Source organism: Ovis aries, chromosome 20 (assembly GCF_016772045.2).
Source record: "Ovis aries strain OAR_USU_Benz2616 breed Rambouillet chromosome 20, ARS-UI_Ramb_v3.0, whole genome shotgun sequence".
NCBI classification, from domain to species: Eukaryota; Metazoa; Chordata; class Mammalia; order Artiodactyla; family Bovidae; genus Ovis; species Ovis aries.
This window is the reverse complement of record NC_056073.1, coordinates 24,528,447-24,545,749: the sequence shown is the minus strand read 5'-3', so window position 1 is coordinate 24,545,749 and position 17,303 is coordinate 24,528,447. Positions and strand designations below refer to the sequence as shown.

The following is a 17,303-nucleotide window of genomic DNA, read 5'->3' as shown; positions in this document are numbered from 1 at the left end:
CAGTCGCGTCCAACTCTTTGTGACCCCATAAACTGCAGCACGCCAGGCCTTCCTGTTCATCACCAATTCCCAGAATTTACTCAGACTCATGTCCATTGAGTCGGTGATGCCATCCAACCATCTCATCCTCTGTTGTCCCCTTCTCCTCCCACTTTCAATCTTGCCCAGCATCAGGGTCTTCTCAAATGAGTCAGTTTTTAGAATCAGGTAGCCAAAGTATTGGAGTTTTAGCTTCAGCATCAGTCCTTCCATTGAACACCCAGGACTGATCTCCTGTAGGATGGACTGGTTGGATCTCCTTATATTCCAATGGACTCTCAACAGTCTTCTCCAACACCACAGTTCAAAAGCATCGATTCTTTGGCGTTCAGCTTTCTTTACAGTCCAACTCTCACATCCATACATGACCACTGGGAAAACCATAGCCTTGACTAGATGGACCTTTGTTGACAAAGAAATGTCTCTGCTTCTTAATGTGCTATCTAGGTTGGTCATAACTTTCCTTCCAAGGAGTAAGCGTCTTTTAATTTCATGGCTGCAATCACCATCTGCAGTGATTTTGGGGGCCAAAAAAATAAAGTCTGTCACTGTTTCCCCATCTATTTGCCATGAAGTGATGGGACCAGATGCCATGATCTTAGTTTTCTGATTGTTGAGCTTTAAGCCAACTTTTTCACTCCCCTCTTTCATCAAGGTGCTCTTTAGTTCTTCACTTTCTGCCTTAAGAGTGGTGTCATCTGCATATCTGAGGTTATTGATACGTCTCCCAGCAATCTTGATTGCAGCTTGTGTTTCATCCAGCCCAGCATTTCTCATGATGTACTCTGCATGTAAGTTAAATAAGCAGGGTGAAAATATACAGTCTTGATGTACTCCTTTCCCTATTTGGAACCAGTCTGTTGTTCCATCAGCAAACACAAGATCTGGAGCTGACTATGGCTCAGATCATGAGCACCTTATTGCAAAATTCAGACTCAAATTGAAGAAAGCAAGGAAAACCAGTAGGCCATTTAGGTATGGCCTAAATCAGATCTCTTAAGATTATACAGTGGAGGTGATGAATAGATTCAAGGAATTAGATATAGTAGACAGAGTGCCTAAAGAACTAAGGATGGAGGTTCATTACACTATACAGGAGGTGGTGACCAAAACCATCCCCAAGAAAAAGAAACGCAAGAAAGTAAAGTGGTTGTCTGAGGAGGCTTTACAAATATCTGAGAAAAGAAGAGAAGCAAAAGCAAAGGAGAAAGGGAAAGATACACCCAATTGAATGCAGAGTTCCAGAGAATAGCAAAGGGAGATAAGAGAGCCTTCTTAAGTGAACAATGCAAAGTAGAGGAAAACAATAAAATGGGAAAGACTAAGAAAATTAGAGCTACTAAGGGAACATTTCATGCAAAGATGGGCACAATAAAGCAGAGAAACGGTATGGACTTAACAGAAGCAGGAGAGATTAAGAAGAGGTGGCAAGAATACACAGAAGTACTGTACAAAAAAAGGTCTTAATGACCCGGATAACCACAATAGTATGATCACTCAACTAGAGCCAGATATCCTGGAGTGTGAAGTCAAGTGGGCTGTAGAAAGCATTACTACGAACAAAGCTAGTGGAGGTGATGGAATTCCAGCTAAGCTATTTCAAATCCTAAAAGATAATGTGGTTAAAGTGCTGCACTCAATATGCCAGCAAATGTGGAAAACTCAGCAGTGGCCACAGGACTGGAAAAGGTCAGTTTTCATTCCAATCCCAAAGAAAGGGAATGGCAAAGAATGCTCAAATTACTGCACAACTGTACTCATGCAACTTTCACATGCCAGCAAAATTATGCTCAAAATCCTTTGAGCTAGGCTTCAGCAGCACATGAACCACGGATTTCCAGATGTTCAAGCTGGATTTAGAAAAGGCAAAGAAACCAGAGATCAAATTGCCAACATCCGCTGGGTCATAGAAAAAGCAAGGGAACTCAAAAAAAAAAAAAAAAAAAAAAAAAACCATTCACTTCTGCTTCATTGACCACAGCCTCTGACTGTGTGGATCACAACAAACGAGAAAATTCTTAAAACAGATGGGAATACCAGACCAACTTACCTGCCTCCTGAGAAACCTGTATGCAGGTCAAGAAGCAACAGATAGAACCAGACAGAGAACAAAAGACTGGTCCAAAATTGGGTAAGGAGTACCTCAAGGCTGAATATTGTCACCTTGCTTATTTAGCCTTCTATGCAGACTACATCATGCAAAATGCTGGGGTGGATGAAGCACAAGCTGGAATCAAAATTGCTGAGAGAAATATCAACAACCTCAGATGTGCAGATGATACCACCCTAATGGCAGAAAGTGAAGAGGAACTAAAGAGCCTCTTGATGAAGGTAAAAGAGGAGAGTGAAAAAGGTGGCTTAAAGCTCAACATTAAAAAAACTAAGGTCATGGCATCCAGTCCATTACTTCATGGCACATAGATGGGGAAAAAGTGAAAACAAAGACAGATTTTATTTTCTTGGGCTCCAAAATCACTGGAGATGGTGACTGCAGCCACGAAATTAAAAGACACTTGCTCCTTGGAAGACAAGCTATGACAAACCTAGACAGTGTATTAAAAAGCAGAGACATTGCTTTGCCAACAATGGTCCATCTGGTCAAAGCTATGGTTTTTCCAGAAGTCATGTATGCATGTGAGAGTTGGGCCATAAAGAAGGCTGAACACTGAAGAACTGAGGCTTTTGAACTGTGGTGCTGGAAAGACTCCTAAGAGTCCCTTGGACTGCAAGGATAACAAACCAGTCAATTCTAAAGGAAATGAACCCTGAATATTCATCAGAAAGACTGATGCTGAAGCTCCAATACTTTGGCCCCAATACAAAGAGCTGACTCTGTTAAAGACCCTGATGTTGGCAAAGACTGAGGGCAAGAGAAGGGGTTGACAGAGGATAGGATGGTTGGATGGCATCACTGACTTAACAGACATAAGTTTGAACAAACTCAGGGAGATAGTGAAGGACAGGGAAGTCTGGTGTGCTGCAGTTCATGGGGTCACAAAGAGTTGGACATCACTTAGGAACAAAACAACATGAAATGCAGTAACAATTAACTACTGAAAGAAAAATTAAAACAGTCTCATTTATAATAGCATTTAAAAATATTTTAGAATAAATGTAACCAAGGTGAAAGATCTATACACTGAAAACTATAAGACATTGATGAAAGAAACTGAAGACAACAAACAGATGGAAAGTATTTCATGCTCCTGAATTAGAGTAATTAACACTGTTAACATGCTTATAGTCCCATCACTTCATGGGAAATAGATAGGGAAACAGTGGAAACAGTGTCAGACTTCATTTTTGGGGGCTCCAAAAATCACTGCAGATGGTGACTGCAGCCATGAAATTAAAAGATGCTTACTCCTTGGAAGGAAAGTTATGACCAACCTAGATAGCATATTCAAAAGCAGAGACATTATTTTGCCAACAAAGGTCCATCTAGTCAAGGCTATGGTTTCTCCAGTAGTCATGTATGGATGCAAGAGTTGCACTATGAAGAAGGCTGAGTGCCGAAGAATTGATGCTTTTAACTGTGGCGTTGGAGAAGATTCTTGAGAGTCCCTTGGACTGCAAGGAGATCCAACCAGTCCATTCTAGAGGGGATCAGTCCTGGGTGTTCTTTGGAAGGAATGATGCTAAAGCTGAAACTGCAATACTTTGGCCACCTCATGCGAAGAGTTGACTCATTGGAAAAGACCCTGATGCTGGGAGGGATTGGGGGCAGAAGGAGAAAGGGACGACAGAGGATGAGGTGGCTGGATGGCATCACTGACTCAATGGACGTGAGTTTGAGTGAACTCCGGGAGTTGGTGATGGACAGGGAGGCCTGGCGTGCTGCAGTTCATGGGGTCGCAAAGAGTCGGACATGACTGAGCAACTGAAGTGAACATGCTTATACTACCCAAAGCCATCTACAGATTCAATGTAATCCCCACTAAAATTCCAGTGGCATTTTTCACAGAAATAGAAAACAAAATGCTAAAACTTGTATGTAGCTACAAAAAACTCCAAACAGTCAAAACTTAGAAAGAACAACAAAGCAGGAGGCATGGCACTTCCTGATTTCCAACTGTATTGTAAAGCTATAGTAATCAAATCAGTATGGAACTGGCATTAAAAACAGACACATATACCAATGGAATAGAACAGAGAGCCCAGAAATAAGGGTCCCAAGAATACATAATGGAGAAAGGACAGTCTTCAATAAATGTTGCTGGGGAAAATGGATATCCACTATTCTATATAATTAGAATGAAGCTGGATCCTTATTTTATACAATTCAAAAAGTACTGGAGACCTAAACATAAGACTTGAAAACTGTAAAGCTCCTAGAAGAAAACACAGGAAGAAGGTCCTTGACTTTGTTCTTGGCAATGATTTTTCGGATATGACACCAAAAGCACTGGCAACAAAAACAAACAAGTGGGACTACATAAAAGTCAAAAGGTTCTGCACAGAAAAGGAAATGACCGACATACAAAAGAATCAACAGGATGGGAGAAAACACTTGCAAACTCTATCTATTCGGGCTACTATAACAAAATACTAGAGACTGGATCACTTACAAACAACAGAAATGTATTTATCATAGTTCTGGAGGTTAGAAGTCCAAGATCCTGGTGCCACAGATCACATATGGTGGCTAGTGCTGACTCTCTTCTGGGTCACAGCTCTCTCACTGTGTCCTTCCTTCCTTGTGGAAGGGGGCTAGTGAGTTTTTAAGGCCTTTTTTATATAGCCACTAATAACCTCCCAAAGGCCCTACCTCTTAATAGCATCACATCAGGTATCAGCATGAATTTTGGAGGGACACAAACATTCAAACCAAAGCACAAACCATAGATGTGATAAGGGGTTAAGATCTAAAATATATAAGGAATTCACATGTGTCAACAGCAAAGAAAAAAATACTTTAAAAATGAGCAGAACTGAATAGCTATTTTTGTAGGACACACAAATGGCAATAGGTACATGGAAAGATGTTCAATGTCACTAATTATCAGGGAAATGGAAATCAAACCACAAGGAGATACCTCACAGCTGTTAGGATAGCTATTATCAAAAAGACAAGAGAGAACAAGTTGGTGAGGATGTGAAAGGGAACCCCTTTACACTCCCACCAACAGCGGTGGGAACTGGCACAGCCACTATGGAAAATAAAAGCTGGAAAATATTTTACACTATGGAAAACAGTGTGAAGGCTCCTTAAACAGTTAAAAACAGAATGACCATACGATCCAGCAATCCCACTTCTGGGTTTATCTCAATGAAGGATACAACATTAGTATCTCTACTAAAGAGACACACGTGCTCCCCTGTTTTCTGCAGCGTTATTCACAACAGCTAAGATACGGAAACAACCAAAGTGTCCCCTGACAGATGAATGGATTTAAAACAGAAGTCTTGCCGTTTGTGACAACATAAATGAGCTGTGACCATAGTTAGCAGTACTGTATACTTGAAATTTGCTTAGGGAGTAGATTTTAAGCATCCCCACCAGTCACACGCAAGAATAAATGGTAACTATGTGAGATGACTGCACTCCCTGGACTGCAAGGAGATGAAACCAGTCAGTCCTAAAGGAAATCAACCCTGAATATTCACTGGAAGGGCTGATGCTCAAGCTGAAGCTCCAATACTTTGGCCACCTGATGCGACAAACCAAGACAGCATATTAAAAAGCAGAGACATTACTTTGCCAACGAAGGTCCAACTAGTCAAAGCTATGCTTTTTCCAGTGGTCATGTATGGATGTGAGAGTTGGACAGTAAAGAAAGCTGAGTGCTGAGGAATTGATGCTTTTGAACTGTAGTGTTGGAGAAGACTCTTGAGAGTCCCTTGGACTGCAAGGAGATCAAACCAGTCAACTGTAAAGAAATTCAGTCCTGAATATTCATTGGAAGGACTGATGCTGAAGCTGAAGCTCTAATACTCTGGCCACTTGATGCGAAAAACTGACTCACTGGAAAAGACCCTGATGCTGGGAAAGACTCAGAGCAAGAGAAGAGGGCGACAGAGGATGAGATGGTTGGATGGCATCACTGACTCAATGGACGTGAGTTTGAGCAAGCTCAGGGAGATAGTGAAGGACAGGGAAGCCTGGCGTGCTGCAGTTCATGGGGTTGCAAAGAGTCAGACACGACTGAGTGACTGAATGGAAGCTCTGGCAGATGGTGAAGGGCAGGGAAGCCTGGCGTGTGCAGTCCATGGGGTCACAAAGAGTTGGACACGACTGAGTGATTGAACAACAAACAATGTGAGATGATGAATGTGTTAACTAACTAGGTTGTGGTAATCACATCACAATGTACATGTACATCAAATGATTACATTGTACACTTCACACAGTTTTGTCAATAACACTTCAATACAACGGGCAGAGGAAAACTAGTGTGATGAATTTGGAGTCAAGTACCAGCATGACTGGTATGATAACTCGCAACCTGGTAACTTGATGTGATGGATTAAGGACGAGAATGGCAGTGGGCAGATGAGTCAGAAGGCACTGTGGTAAAAATCAGTTTACCTTATCTGTAGATCAAAAGGCTGAGCACTAGACCAGGGGGGCTGGCCCAAAGGCCAAAGCCAGTGGGCAGCCTGTGTTTCTAAATAGAGTTTCAGTGAAATCCAGTCACACCTATTCATTTACATACTGTATACGGCTGCTTTCACCCCACAAAGGCAGAGCTGAGTAGTTTACAACAGAGATGCTGGTATGGCTTACAAACCTAAATTATTTACTCCTCTTTCCAAAAGCGTCTGCCAACCTCTGCCCTAGACAATGAGCTCCTGTTCTCTCATCTGGCTGCCTTGAGTGTTTATTAAGGTCCGGCACGTGGTGCAAGCTCCAATATCACTGAACTAATGAATAAATGACAAGAGACTGTTACATCTGAAAACAATCAGTGACCTCAAGAAACAACTTATGGAGAGTACTTGGATACTAATGCAGTCAGAGAGGAGGCAGTGACAGACGCAAAAGAATTTACTTTGGAGAAATGGGAGCTACTTAGCTATGACAAGAAGGTAAAGAGCTCAGAAAAGAAACATTCCAAGGCAAAGAGTAGGAAAATGGAAGCCACTCACACTGGATCTACTTGAGACCAGCTGCAGAGTGAATATGGACGGCTTCCCTGGTGGCTCAGTGGTAAAGAATCCACCTGCCAGTGCAGGGACCTAAGCCTGAATAGAATTTCAGATGAAGTCAATACTCCAATCACGTGGGCACTGTTTTAATTTTATGGCTCAGAGAAAGAAGATGGCTAACTCCAAATTTCATCATCCAGTAGCCAATGCCTCTTGCCTGGGAAATCCCATGGACGGAGGAGCCTGGTAGGCTACAGTCCATGGGGTCTCGAAGAGTCAGACATGACTGAGCGACTTCACTTTCACTTTTCACTTTCATGCACTGGAGAAGGAAATGGCAACCCACTCTAGGATTTTTCCTGGAGAATCCCAGCGACAGGAGCCTGGTGGGCTGCCATCTATGGGGTCACACAGAGTCGGACACGACTGACGTGACTTGGCAGCAGCAGCAGCAGCCAACCCTGGACATAAAAAGTTCTTGGGCATGACAAATAGAAACCTTTTTCATTATTCTTAGCAACGATCAAATACAGGGTTTGCGTTTCCTTAGAGTGGGGATTCTTTACCAGATGGGTGGAGTTAGGAGCCAAAAGAAGTACGGCTATAAGACACGAAGGGCGAGACCCCTGGGTTCATAGCACCTTTGAGCATTTTCTCTCATTTAGCCCTGACTCATCACAAGAGAAGAGAACGGAAGTGAGGGTCAGAACGAGGATAGCCATGGATCTATTAACCCAGAACTTGAATTTATTTCTATTCGTATCTTACTCTAAGTGACCTGATACTATCTTTTCCTCATTACTAAATAAAGGGGGAGAAAATAGCCCACCTGTAGTATGCCAAAACAAGAAGCTTTCCAGTGTTCCTGGTATTTGCAGAGAAATGGGGAAATTACAGAAAAAAGCTTTTGAGAAGTACTCGAGTTAAATGTGTACCATGAATCCAAACCTGGCCCTTCCTGGTGCCCAGCCACCAAACTATGGCCCTCGTGCCATCTGCCTCCCACTCTCCGAGACGGCGGCCATGTTTCCCCAGCCAAAGAGACTTACTTTCCTTCATATTTTTCACATCTCTAGAATCAGGATGCATTTTAAAATTGATGGTGAGTCTCAATTATAACTGACAGTCTTTCTTTCTTAGTAGCAGGTAAAATGATGGTATGTATTTATTTTCACTTTATTTTTATATTCATTTTATTTATTTGTAGAGTCAACAGAACATTTCCCAACTTCTCCTCCAGGAATCTCCAACATCTCCACATCTGCACTCTTCCTACTGCACTGCTATAGTGAAAACAGCAGCACAATGAGAAGGACCCCTCACCCACGGGTGGACCCCTCCACCAACCCGCCAGCACCTGCACCCACACACCCTGCCTTCCTGCCTGGCACACACATTATGGTTTCAGAGAACAATCCAGGGACCCTGGGAGCTTCTCGAGACCCTCGTGGAAGTCTGTGAGGTCAGAGCTGCTCTCTGACCTCTGAATGTGAACATTCCTAAATGTGAACACTGGTGAACCACTGCCCGAGATGAATGACCGATGCTTCCATCTAAAGCCAGTTCCTCCCTCTGTGTCCTAAACACCCCACTGTCTCTCACAGACACCAGAAACATCCCCTCTCTCACAGATTTATCAATGTTTCCTTCCCTACAGAATTATTCCCATTTACATACAAACTTGCTGCTCTTTATTCTTATAAACAAGAAAAGCCTTCTCTCGACTCCACTTCCTCCGCCTGCTACTCCCCATCTCCCTATTCCCCTTTGCACCAACTTCCTCAAGTTCCTCTCCTCCATCTCTTAAGCCCACTCCCCTATTCCAGTGGAAGTCCTCACTGAGGTCGCCAGACCCCCTCAGTTCAGTTCAGTCGCTCAGTTGTGTCCAACTCTTTGCGACCCATGAATCGCAGCACGCCAGGTCTCCCTGTCCATCACCAACTCCCGGAGTTTACCCAAACTCATGTCCATTGAGTTGGTGATGCCATCCAGCCATCTCATCCTCTGTTGTCCCCTTCTCCTCCTGCCCCCAAAACCTCCCAGCATCAGAGTCTTTTCCAATGAGTCAACTCTTCGCATGAGGTGGCCAAAGTACTGGAGTTTCAGCTTTAGCATCATTCCTTCCAAAGAACACCCAGGACTGATCTCCTTTAGAATGGACTGGTTGGATCTCCGTGCAGTCCAAGGGTCTCTCAAGAGTCTTCTCCAGCACCACAGTTCAAAAGCATCGATTCTTCAGCGCTCAGCTTTCTTCATAGTCCAACTCTCACATCCATACATGACCACTGGAAAAACCATAGCCTTGACTAGACGGACCTTTGTTGGCAAAGTAATGTCTCTGCTTTTGAACATGCTATCTAGGTTGGTCATAACTTTCCTTCCAAGGAGTAAGTGTCTTTTAATTTCATGGCTGCAATCACCATCTGCAGTGATTTTGGAGCCCCCCCAAATTAAAGTCTGACATTGTTTCCACTGTTTCCCCATCTATTTGCCATGAAGTGATGGGATTAGATGCCATGGTCTTTGTTTTCTGAATGTTGAGCTTTAAGCCAACTTTTTCACTCTCCTCTTTCACTTTCATCAAGAGGCTTTTTAGTTCCTCTTCACTTTCTGCCATAAGGGTGGTGTCATCTGCATATCTGAGGTGACTGATATTTCTCCTGGCCATCTTGATTCCAGCTTGTGCTTCTTCCAGTACCCCCTACTTGTTGCTAAATCCTCACCTGAGACAGCGAATCACTGTTTTCATTGATGTGCAGACAATTACAACTTCCCACGGCTCAGATATGCATGAATTTCAGTTACCACAGCTTACTGGTTAAATAACCCAGTCCTTCAACAACATGGTTCGACTTTCAGTTACCACAGTTTATTAACTGTGAATTACTGCCTAAAGTGAAAACTCACTGTCAGATTTCTAGCCCACAAGTCACTGTATAAATAGCAGATGTGTGTCACAATCAACGACAAGCATATCTTCTCTTCAAAATCTGTCAGTAACTAGTAACCAGGCATGTGTTTCTGAAGCCACACACAGATAGTGAAGTCTGTAGCTGCGCTGCCTCCTTTTCTCTAAAGGATAAACTCAAGTGACAGTTTGCAAAAATGGACAATGAAAGAGAGAACTCTGGCCAGTAAAGATGAGAGTGCAGCATAAAATCAAAAGTGACAGAGCTAGAAAGGAGAATTCAGGTCAAACACAGGGGAGTTAGAGAAGAACTAGCTCACTGTGGGAATGTGGACACCGCTGCCGTTCGAGAAACTCGATGTGCAGCCAGAGGACCCCAGCAAAGGCCAGCTCACTGATGCAAAAAGGAAGAAATGATCGGGACAAAAAGAGTCATGATATCCCAGATGCCAGCAAGACGTGCAGTGAAAGTCACTCAGTCGTGTCCGACTCTCTGTGACCCCATGGACTGCAGCCTGCCAGGCTTCTCTGTCCATGGAATTCTCCAGGGAAGAACACTGGAGTGGGATGCCATTTCCTCCTCCAGGAGATCTTCCCAACCCAGGGATAGAACCCAGGTCTCCCACGTGCAGGCGGGTTCTTTACCATCTGAGCCACCTAGGAAGCTCAAAAACTTCACATAAAAGGACTCTGAGATATTTCCCTGTCATTAAAGGAACTCTAGGATGTATTCACAACATAAAAGCGAAAATAAAAAAACATCGGAAGTTGATTCAAACTTGGAAAGGAATCTGATGATCTGCGGAGGCACAGAAAAGATACTCGTTCTGAATCACAGATTGTGTGACAAGAAGGCAAGCACTATTCCAACTACTCTTAATTGTTTTTTACAAAGAAATGAAACATTTTTAATCCTCAGCGTTGGCAATGTCTTAAAATTACAGGGGACTAAATAAAAATCAATTTCCCTATTTTTTAAAATCTCCCTATACATTTGTAAGCATCAGAGTTTCTCATGTTTTGACAAAAAGGTTTTGAAGCTGCAGAACAAGAGTGAATTTTCCCAGTGGTGCAAAGATTGTCTGTGTGGTCACATTCATAATCCCACTATAAACTTCTGGGCAAAAGGGGACGCCTGGATCCTCCACCTGGATTCCAGGACACCACACCTGCCTAGCTTTCTTCCTGCCTCACTAGCTGTTCTCTGGTTTCTCTTCCAACTCTTACTGCTGGAGGACTCCAGAGTGCAATCCTTGGAGCTATTTTTTCTTCTCTGTCTATAATGGCTACCTTAGAGATTTCACCCAGTCTCGTGGCTTAAAATATCATTTATATGCCCACAACTCCCACAGCTCTCACCTGAACTCTAGGTTTATATGTCCAACCGCCTGTTTGATCACTCTACTTGCATATCTAAAGGTATCTTAAACCCCAGTATGTCCAACACTGAAACATCCCCACCACCCCACCGCCTCCAAAAAATCCTCCTCTACCTACAATATACGTCTCCATCCCAGCTGGTGGCAACTCCTCCTTTCCAGATGCTCAGGTCAGAAACATTCATCATCCTTACCTCCTCCTCCTCTCATCTCTGCTATAGCCACTGTCTTAATCATTGTTTTTAGTCACTAAGTCATGTCTGACTCTTTGAGACCCAAAATAGACTGCAGCCCACCAGGCTCCTCTGTCCATGAGATTTTCCAGGCATTAATACTGGAGTGGGTTGCCTTTTCCTTCTCCAGGGGATCTTCCCAACCCAGGAACTGAACTGGTGTCTCCTGCATTGGCAGGCAGATGCTTTACCACTGAGGCACCAAGGAAACCCAAGTTACTATATTAGACTCAGGTAACCTGTGTAAACCACCTGCCAAGCAGGAAACATGGGTTCTATCTCTGGGTCAGGAAGATCCCCTGGAGAAGGAAATGGGGACACAAAAGAGTAGGACACGACTTAGTAACTAAACAACCACCACCCGTGTATAAGAATTTCCATTGGTGAGGGAAACCTGAAAAGCTAAAATGTGATTACCCATTCATTTTGTTAAGAACTGTTTGCTGAATATCTCATTGTGCCAAAGCCAAAATGGATCTCAGATGGTCAGACATACCCATCCAATTCTGGTGCGGGAGCCTCTTGCTTTTGAATGCGGTTCTGAATCGACAGGAGTGCTTCTGGTGAATACTGGGCAGCGTTGCTCTCCATGTATTTCAAAACGTAGTCGTCTGTATCAAGGATGACGAACCGGTGGCCAAACACTGGGGAGAAGGTAGAAATACATTAGCCTGGTTATGTTTTTATCAGGCAACCAAGAGTAAAAATTCACAGACATGTATTTATGACCTAGACTAATGAACCTTAAATATCTCTCCAAACTAATATGCACTAGTTTGCTCAGTGCTTAGGGAGCTCCGAGTCTCCATCTACAGCCAACAAATGCAACCAATTTACAGTTTAATTGATAAAGGAGGATATTAAGACATTGAACCACATGTACTTCTGGACTGCAGACTAATGCCTTATACAAGTGTTCACTCAGTTAAATCCCCAATAAAGCCAGTAGGAAAGCCTGAACTCTGCTGAGACCTACCGTCAATCACAGCACCAATGAAGAAGTCACTGGGGCCATAGTATACAGGGTTTTCCACCGAGGAATCTGGTTTGATAACTTTAGTTTTGCCGAGATACTTGCCCCCAATGATACCAGAATTGCGAACAGGAGGCTCAAAGATACTGATCATGTCAGTGGCCAGAAAATAAGACAAGACAAACTGGCGGTCTTTGTCTTCTGGGATGGGGGATTCCTGGAAAGGTGAAGAAAAGAGGACATTATGAAGATACACGATCTATGCAGATGCCGCCAACTAAAATACCTACAGGGACTAGGCTACAATATAAGCCTAACATATGGAATATAACATGAATGAACAGTATAGGGGGACTCTGGAGGCCTGGACAGGGTACATTTCACCTAAGGGAAGCTCCCCCAACTCACACCAGTTGACTGTTGCCTGTGGGAATGAACGCAGGCCCAATGTTAGTAGATCTTCCAATTTTTCATGAGAAGATAGAAATATGGATTACTATATTAAATCCCTGACTTTAACATGTTGACTTCAACTCTTTAAAAGCACCAGGCAGGCCAGAGATAACATATGGGCTATATTCTACCCAAAGGTGGCTAGTCTGAAACCTCTCAGCTGACATTATGTTCAGCTTCAAGGACACTAAAGTAACTATGCAAAGTCTATGCCTTTACACAAATCCATTTCTATACATAATTTTAAAAAGAAAATTTTAAAGGAGAGGAAAATTTATGCAGATCCTTTTCTGTGTGTATCAAAGGAGTCCATGATGTCAAAACGTCTTTTTATTGGTGACGCTGATCTTGATCACTTGGTTAAGAAGATGCCTGGTAGGTTTCTCTCCTAGGAAGTCACCATCTTTCCCTTTGCAGTTAATAAATATTTTGAGGGAGATGCTTGCAAGCTATGGAAATCGTGTTTTTCCCCAAAGGGTTTCCCACTAATTTTAGCATCTGTTGATGGATCTGGTCAGCAACAAGTTTACTGTGGTGTGTGCATAATGCTAATTTTCTACCTCATTCTTTTCTTCCAGGCTTGTTCACTGAAATTCTACTATATGATAATCTCTAGGTCAATCCATGTTGCTGCAAATTATTCCAGTTTTCTTATGGCTGAGTAATATTCCCTTACACACACACACACACACACACACACACACACACACACTTCCACACAGCTTCTTTATATCCATTCCTCTGTTGATGGACATTTAGGTTGCTCCCATGTCTTGGCTATTTTAAACAGTACTGCTATGAACACTGGGGTGCATGTATCTTTTCAACTTAAGAGTTTTCATTAGGTTGAGTTCCAGTTCTGCCTCTGTCTAAGCACTAAGACCTGGGACACACCATTAACCTCTCTGATTCTTATATTTCAAAACATAAAATGAGTATAACATTATTTTGCCTGACTCATGGACAGTGTATGTGTAAATAAATTCATTTACCAACTCAACCAATAATTATCGAGTGCCTACAAAGTCTAAAGAGACACTACCCCTGCCCTCAAGGAATTCACAATTACTATGTTATAATTCAACAAACCTCTTGAACTTTAATAGTAACTCAAAGAACTTAGCCAACAATGCAAAACCTTCATTAATCAGAATTCTTTTCTTTTATTTTTTAATCAGAGGAAAATTGCTTTACAATGTTGTGTTGGTTTCTGCCCTACCAGAATTCTCAGTGTGGAGTGTTCTAATTGGCCTAGAATTTACTAGAACTCTCGTTTCAAAGCTTTGTTCAACATTTCAAAAAATATATCAGTTAACTATGTTCTCATTTTTCAAACACATTTCTATTGCCAGAGTAACATGTCAATTTCTGCTATTTATGTCTAAATAAAACACTTATATTTCTATTTCTGTTTTTTTTTTTCTTCTATTTTTAAAGACATTACCCTTTGAATTCTTATCAGTAATTTGCTTCAGGCAATTCAGCCACTGAGTGGAACATTCAGGATCTAAATTTGTCTCTTTCCAAACCTCTTAGCCACTAAACATATGACCTCCCAAAGTTACCTATTAAATTAGTACAATTCCATTTGTTACATTTAATGAATATAAAAGACATGGTCCCTACCGTCAAGGAAATGACAGTTCACTGGAAAGGCACACAGAGAGACAGATACTTTGAATATAAGTCAAGGCTTTCATAACTGCTTAATAAAAAAGGCCAAACAGTCGGTCAAAATGTGAGGGCTAGAGAGGACAGATTAATGATTTCAGAGAGACTCTGAGCGCAGATAGGACTTGAGCTAGGTCTTGGTTCGAGAGCACCATGCTTAATGCCACCCACCCTGCCTGAAGGCTGGAGTTCAACGTAACTCCGACAGCTGTTACTCTCTAGCTTACAGACAAAATGGACAACTCTGCACAGTACTGAGACACAACAGAATCTCAGGATAGAAAGACTGTCCTCACCAGTGTGGCCAAATAACGAAGCACCTTGTTCTCGTTCATCAGCATTTTAATAACATCTTTTTGGGGAGCTTTTGGAATGAGAGCAAAGCAATTTTGAGCAGAGTCTTCAATTAGGCCAAAACCATTATAGGGAGGCAACTCCTGAAGAAAAAAAGGAAGCAAGAAATAAAGCAGATGCTGCTTGTTTTTAAAATTTCATTAAAGGTAACTGTAAGTTTTTAATTTTTTTAAATTTATTTATTTTAATTGGAGGCTAATTACTTTACGGTATTGTACTGGTTTTGCCATACATCAACATGAATCCACCATACAGTCTAGAAAATATTTAAAAGTAATTTCTACATATTCAAATGCAATTGGAAAACACAACATATCACATATTCTGTTCCTCTTTATAGATTTTACGCCCTTGGTCACTGCTCACACAAGTGACTCATGATGCTACAAAGGAACCCTCCAGACTGGACTGAGACATCGCTGACATCCACTGACCCCTTACCGCCACAGCAGAGCCTTGCCCTGCTCCCCAGCCCTGGTACTCATGGATTTGGAGCATGGTAAGGCCCAGGGGCCTGCGACTTCTTTGTTCTGGGGTGTAGGTCTCCACCTGGTAGATCTGGAAACCATTTTCTCAGTTCACCCACAGTGTGCACATCTGTGTGTTGGAGCTGGGCTGAGGTGGAGGCGTCAGGGCTTGGTTCAATGCTCCTTTTTTTTCCCTATTCACCTCCATACTTCTGATATTTTTATTTCTTGATTTTTGCCTCATAGTAATGACAGTCACACTTTACTGAGAACTCAGAACCCTCACTGTCCCCACAGGACTCCCCTTTCCTGGTGAAGAAGTAAACTCATGGAGCTGAATTCCAGATGCAAAGATTATTCGGTGAGTGTGGAAGTACAGGGTGAACTTATGTTTGTCATGAACTCAGGCTCCATAAAGGGCTGAAGGTACCACTACAGGATGCTGGGATTTGTCAAAAACCTAAGTATTAATAACTCAGAGGTTTCCTCCCTCTCATCAATGCCAGGCAGACTGCAGCTGAATTCTTTTTCTCTGAATCCTTTCTGCGCTGCTTTCTCAGCAAACTTGCTTGTACCATGCTTTCACCTGTAGATACCTTCCCCAAATCTTCAAACATTGTATTCAGCAAGTTTAACAAATTAGTCTGTATGAGCCCTGATCCATCTATAATGGGGACTCCCTCAAAAACCATGGACTCTGTTATGTTCATTCAAGGTGAAGTGCTTAGAACACTGATCCTTCACCCACCTCTGGGCTGTATGTGATTAATATGATCTGCATGGCTAGAATGTGACTAAGTGAAGTCACTCAGTCGTATCCGACTCTTTGCGACCCCATGGACTGTAGCCTGCCAGGCTCCTCCATCCATGGGATATTCCAGGCAAGAATACTGGAGTGGGTTGCCATTTCCTTCTCCAGGGGATCTTCCCAACCCAGGGATTGAACCCCAGTCTCCCACATTGTAGGCAGATAGTTTTACTGTCTGAGCCACCAGGGAAGTGTGATTAGTGGATCCAGTAGATGGATAATGACTAATTTGTCCCAAATGCGAAACCAGTAGGCAGGGAATACGTAAGGTGCCATGGACAGAGCAACTTTGGTTTAAAGTCCCTCGTGCTAAGCTGCCCATAGCACTGCCCACATGCTAAGCTCTAACTTACCTGTAAGCAGCAGAAATGCAGTGGCACAATCTAATATCAATACACAGTGAGAGCAACCTGGTTGGGGGTTGCAGGGGAGGTTAAGGGGTTTGAAATAGGGAGGTAAGCTTCTGAGCACCTTCCTGCCAAATCCCTTTTGTGTTTTAACAGGCTTCCACCTATTTCCCTCAAATCGAATCTCATCTCCCCTCTTGGGATGCAGGCCTTCTCTAAATATCAGCCCTCCTGCCTGCGGCCCCGGTACTGTGCTTCTCACACTCCATCATACGCCAAGCTGCTGCATGGGTCCTGTTCCAAACTGGAGCTATTCCTGCGGACATCACCACTCCTAGATACCCCTGTTCCAATGACCCACCCTCCAGAGTTCCTGCCCAGGGTTGTTTTTTTTTTTAACATGTACACATACACACACAAAGTCTGAGAGCCCCTCATCCTTTAAACGCTGTGTTCAGAGGCTGGCTCCACGGCAGATGGGCCCTCCTGGCCCTGGCTTCTTCCTCCTCCCTACCAGCATGTCTCCAGATGGAACGAGTCTGAGATCTAGCTCATGTGGCCTCTGGATCCACGTGGACTTAC

General features: G+C 42.9%; 1 protein-coding gene across 2 annotated transcripts in view; it reads right to left on the bottom strand.

Annotated features, from left to right (window-relative positions):
• EFHC1 (EF-hand domain containing 1) overlaps positions 1 to 17,303 on the bottom strand; it is a 42,553-nt gene that overhangs the window by 3,976 nt on the left and 21,274 nt on the right. The window contains exons 7-9 of one of the 2 annotated variants that reach the window (XM_004018891.6): positions 15,042 to 15,182; positions 12,625 to 12,838; positions 12,145 to 12,292 (exon numbers count right to left, since the gene is read on the bottom strand). In XM_004018891.6, the coding sequence (XP_004018940.3) occupies positions 12,145 to 12,292; positions 12,625 to 12,838; positions 15,042 to 15,182 (503 nt within the window). The remainder of the gene's footprint in view (positions 1 to 12,144; positions 12,293 to 12,624; positions 12,839 to 15,041; positions 15,183 to 17,303) is intronic. The other variant, XM_060403720.1, reaches the window with a different exon arrangement.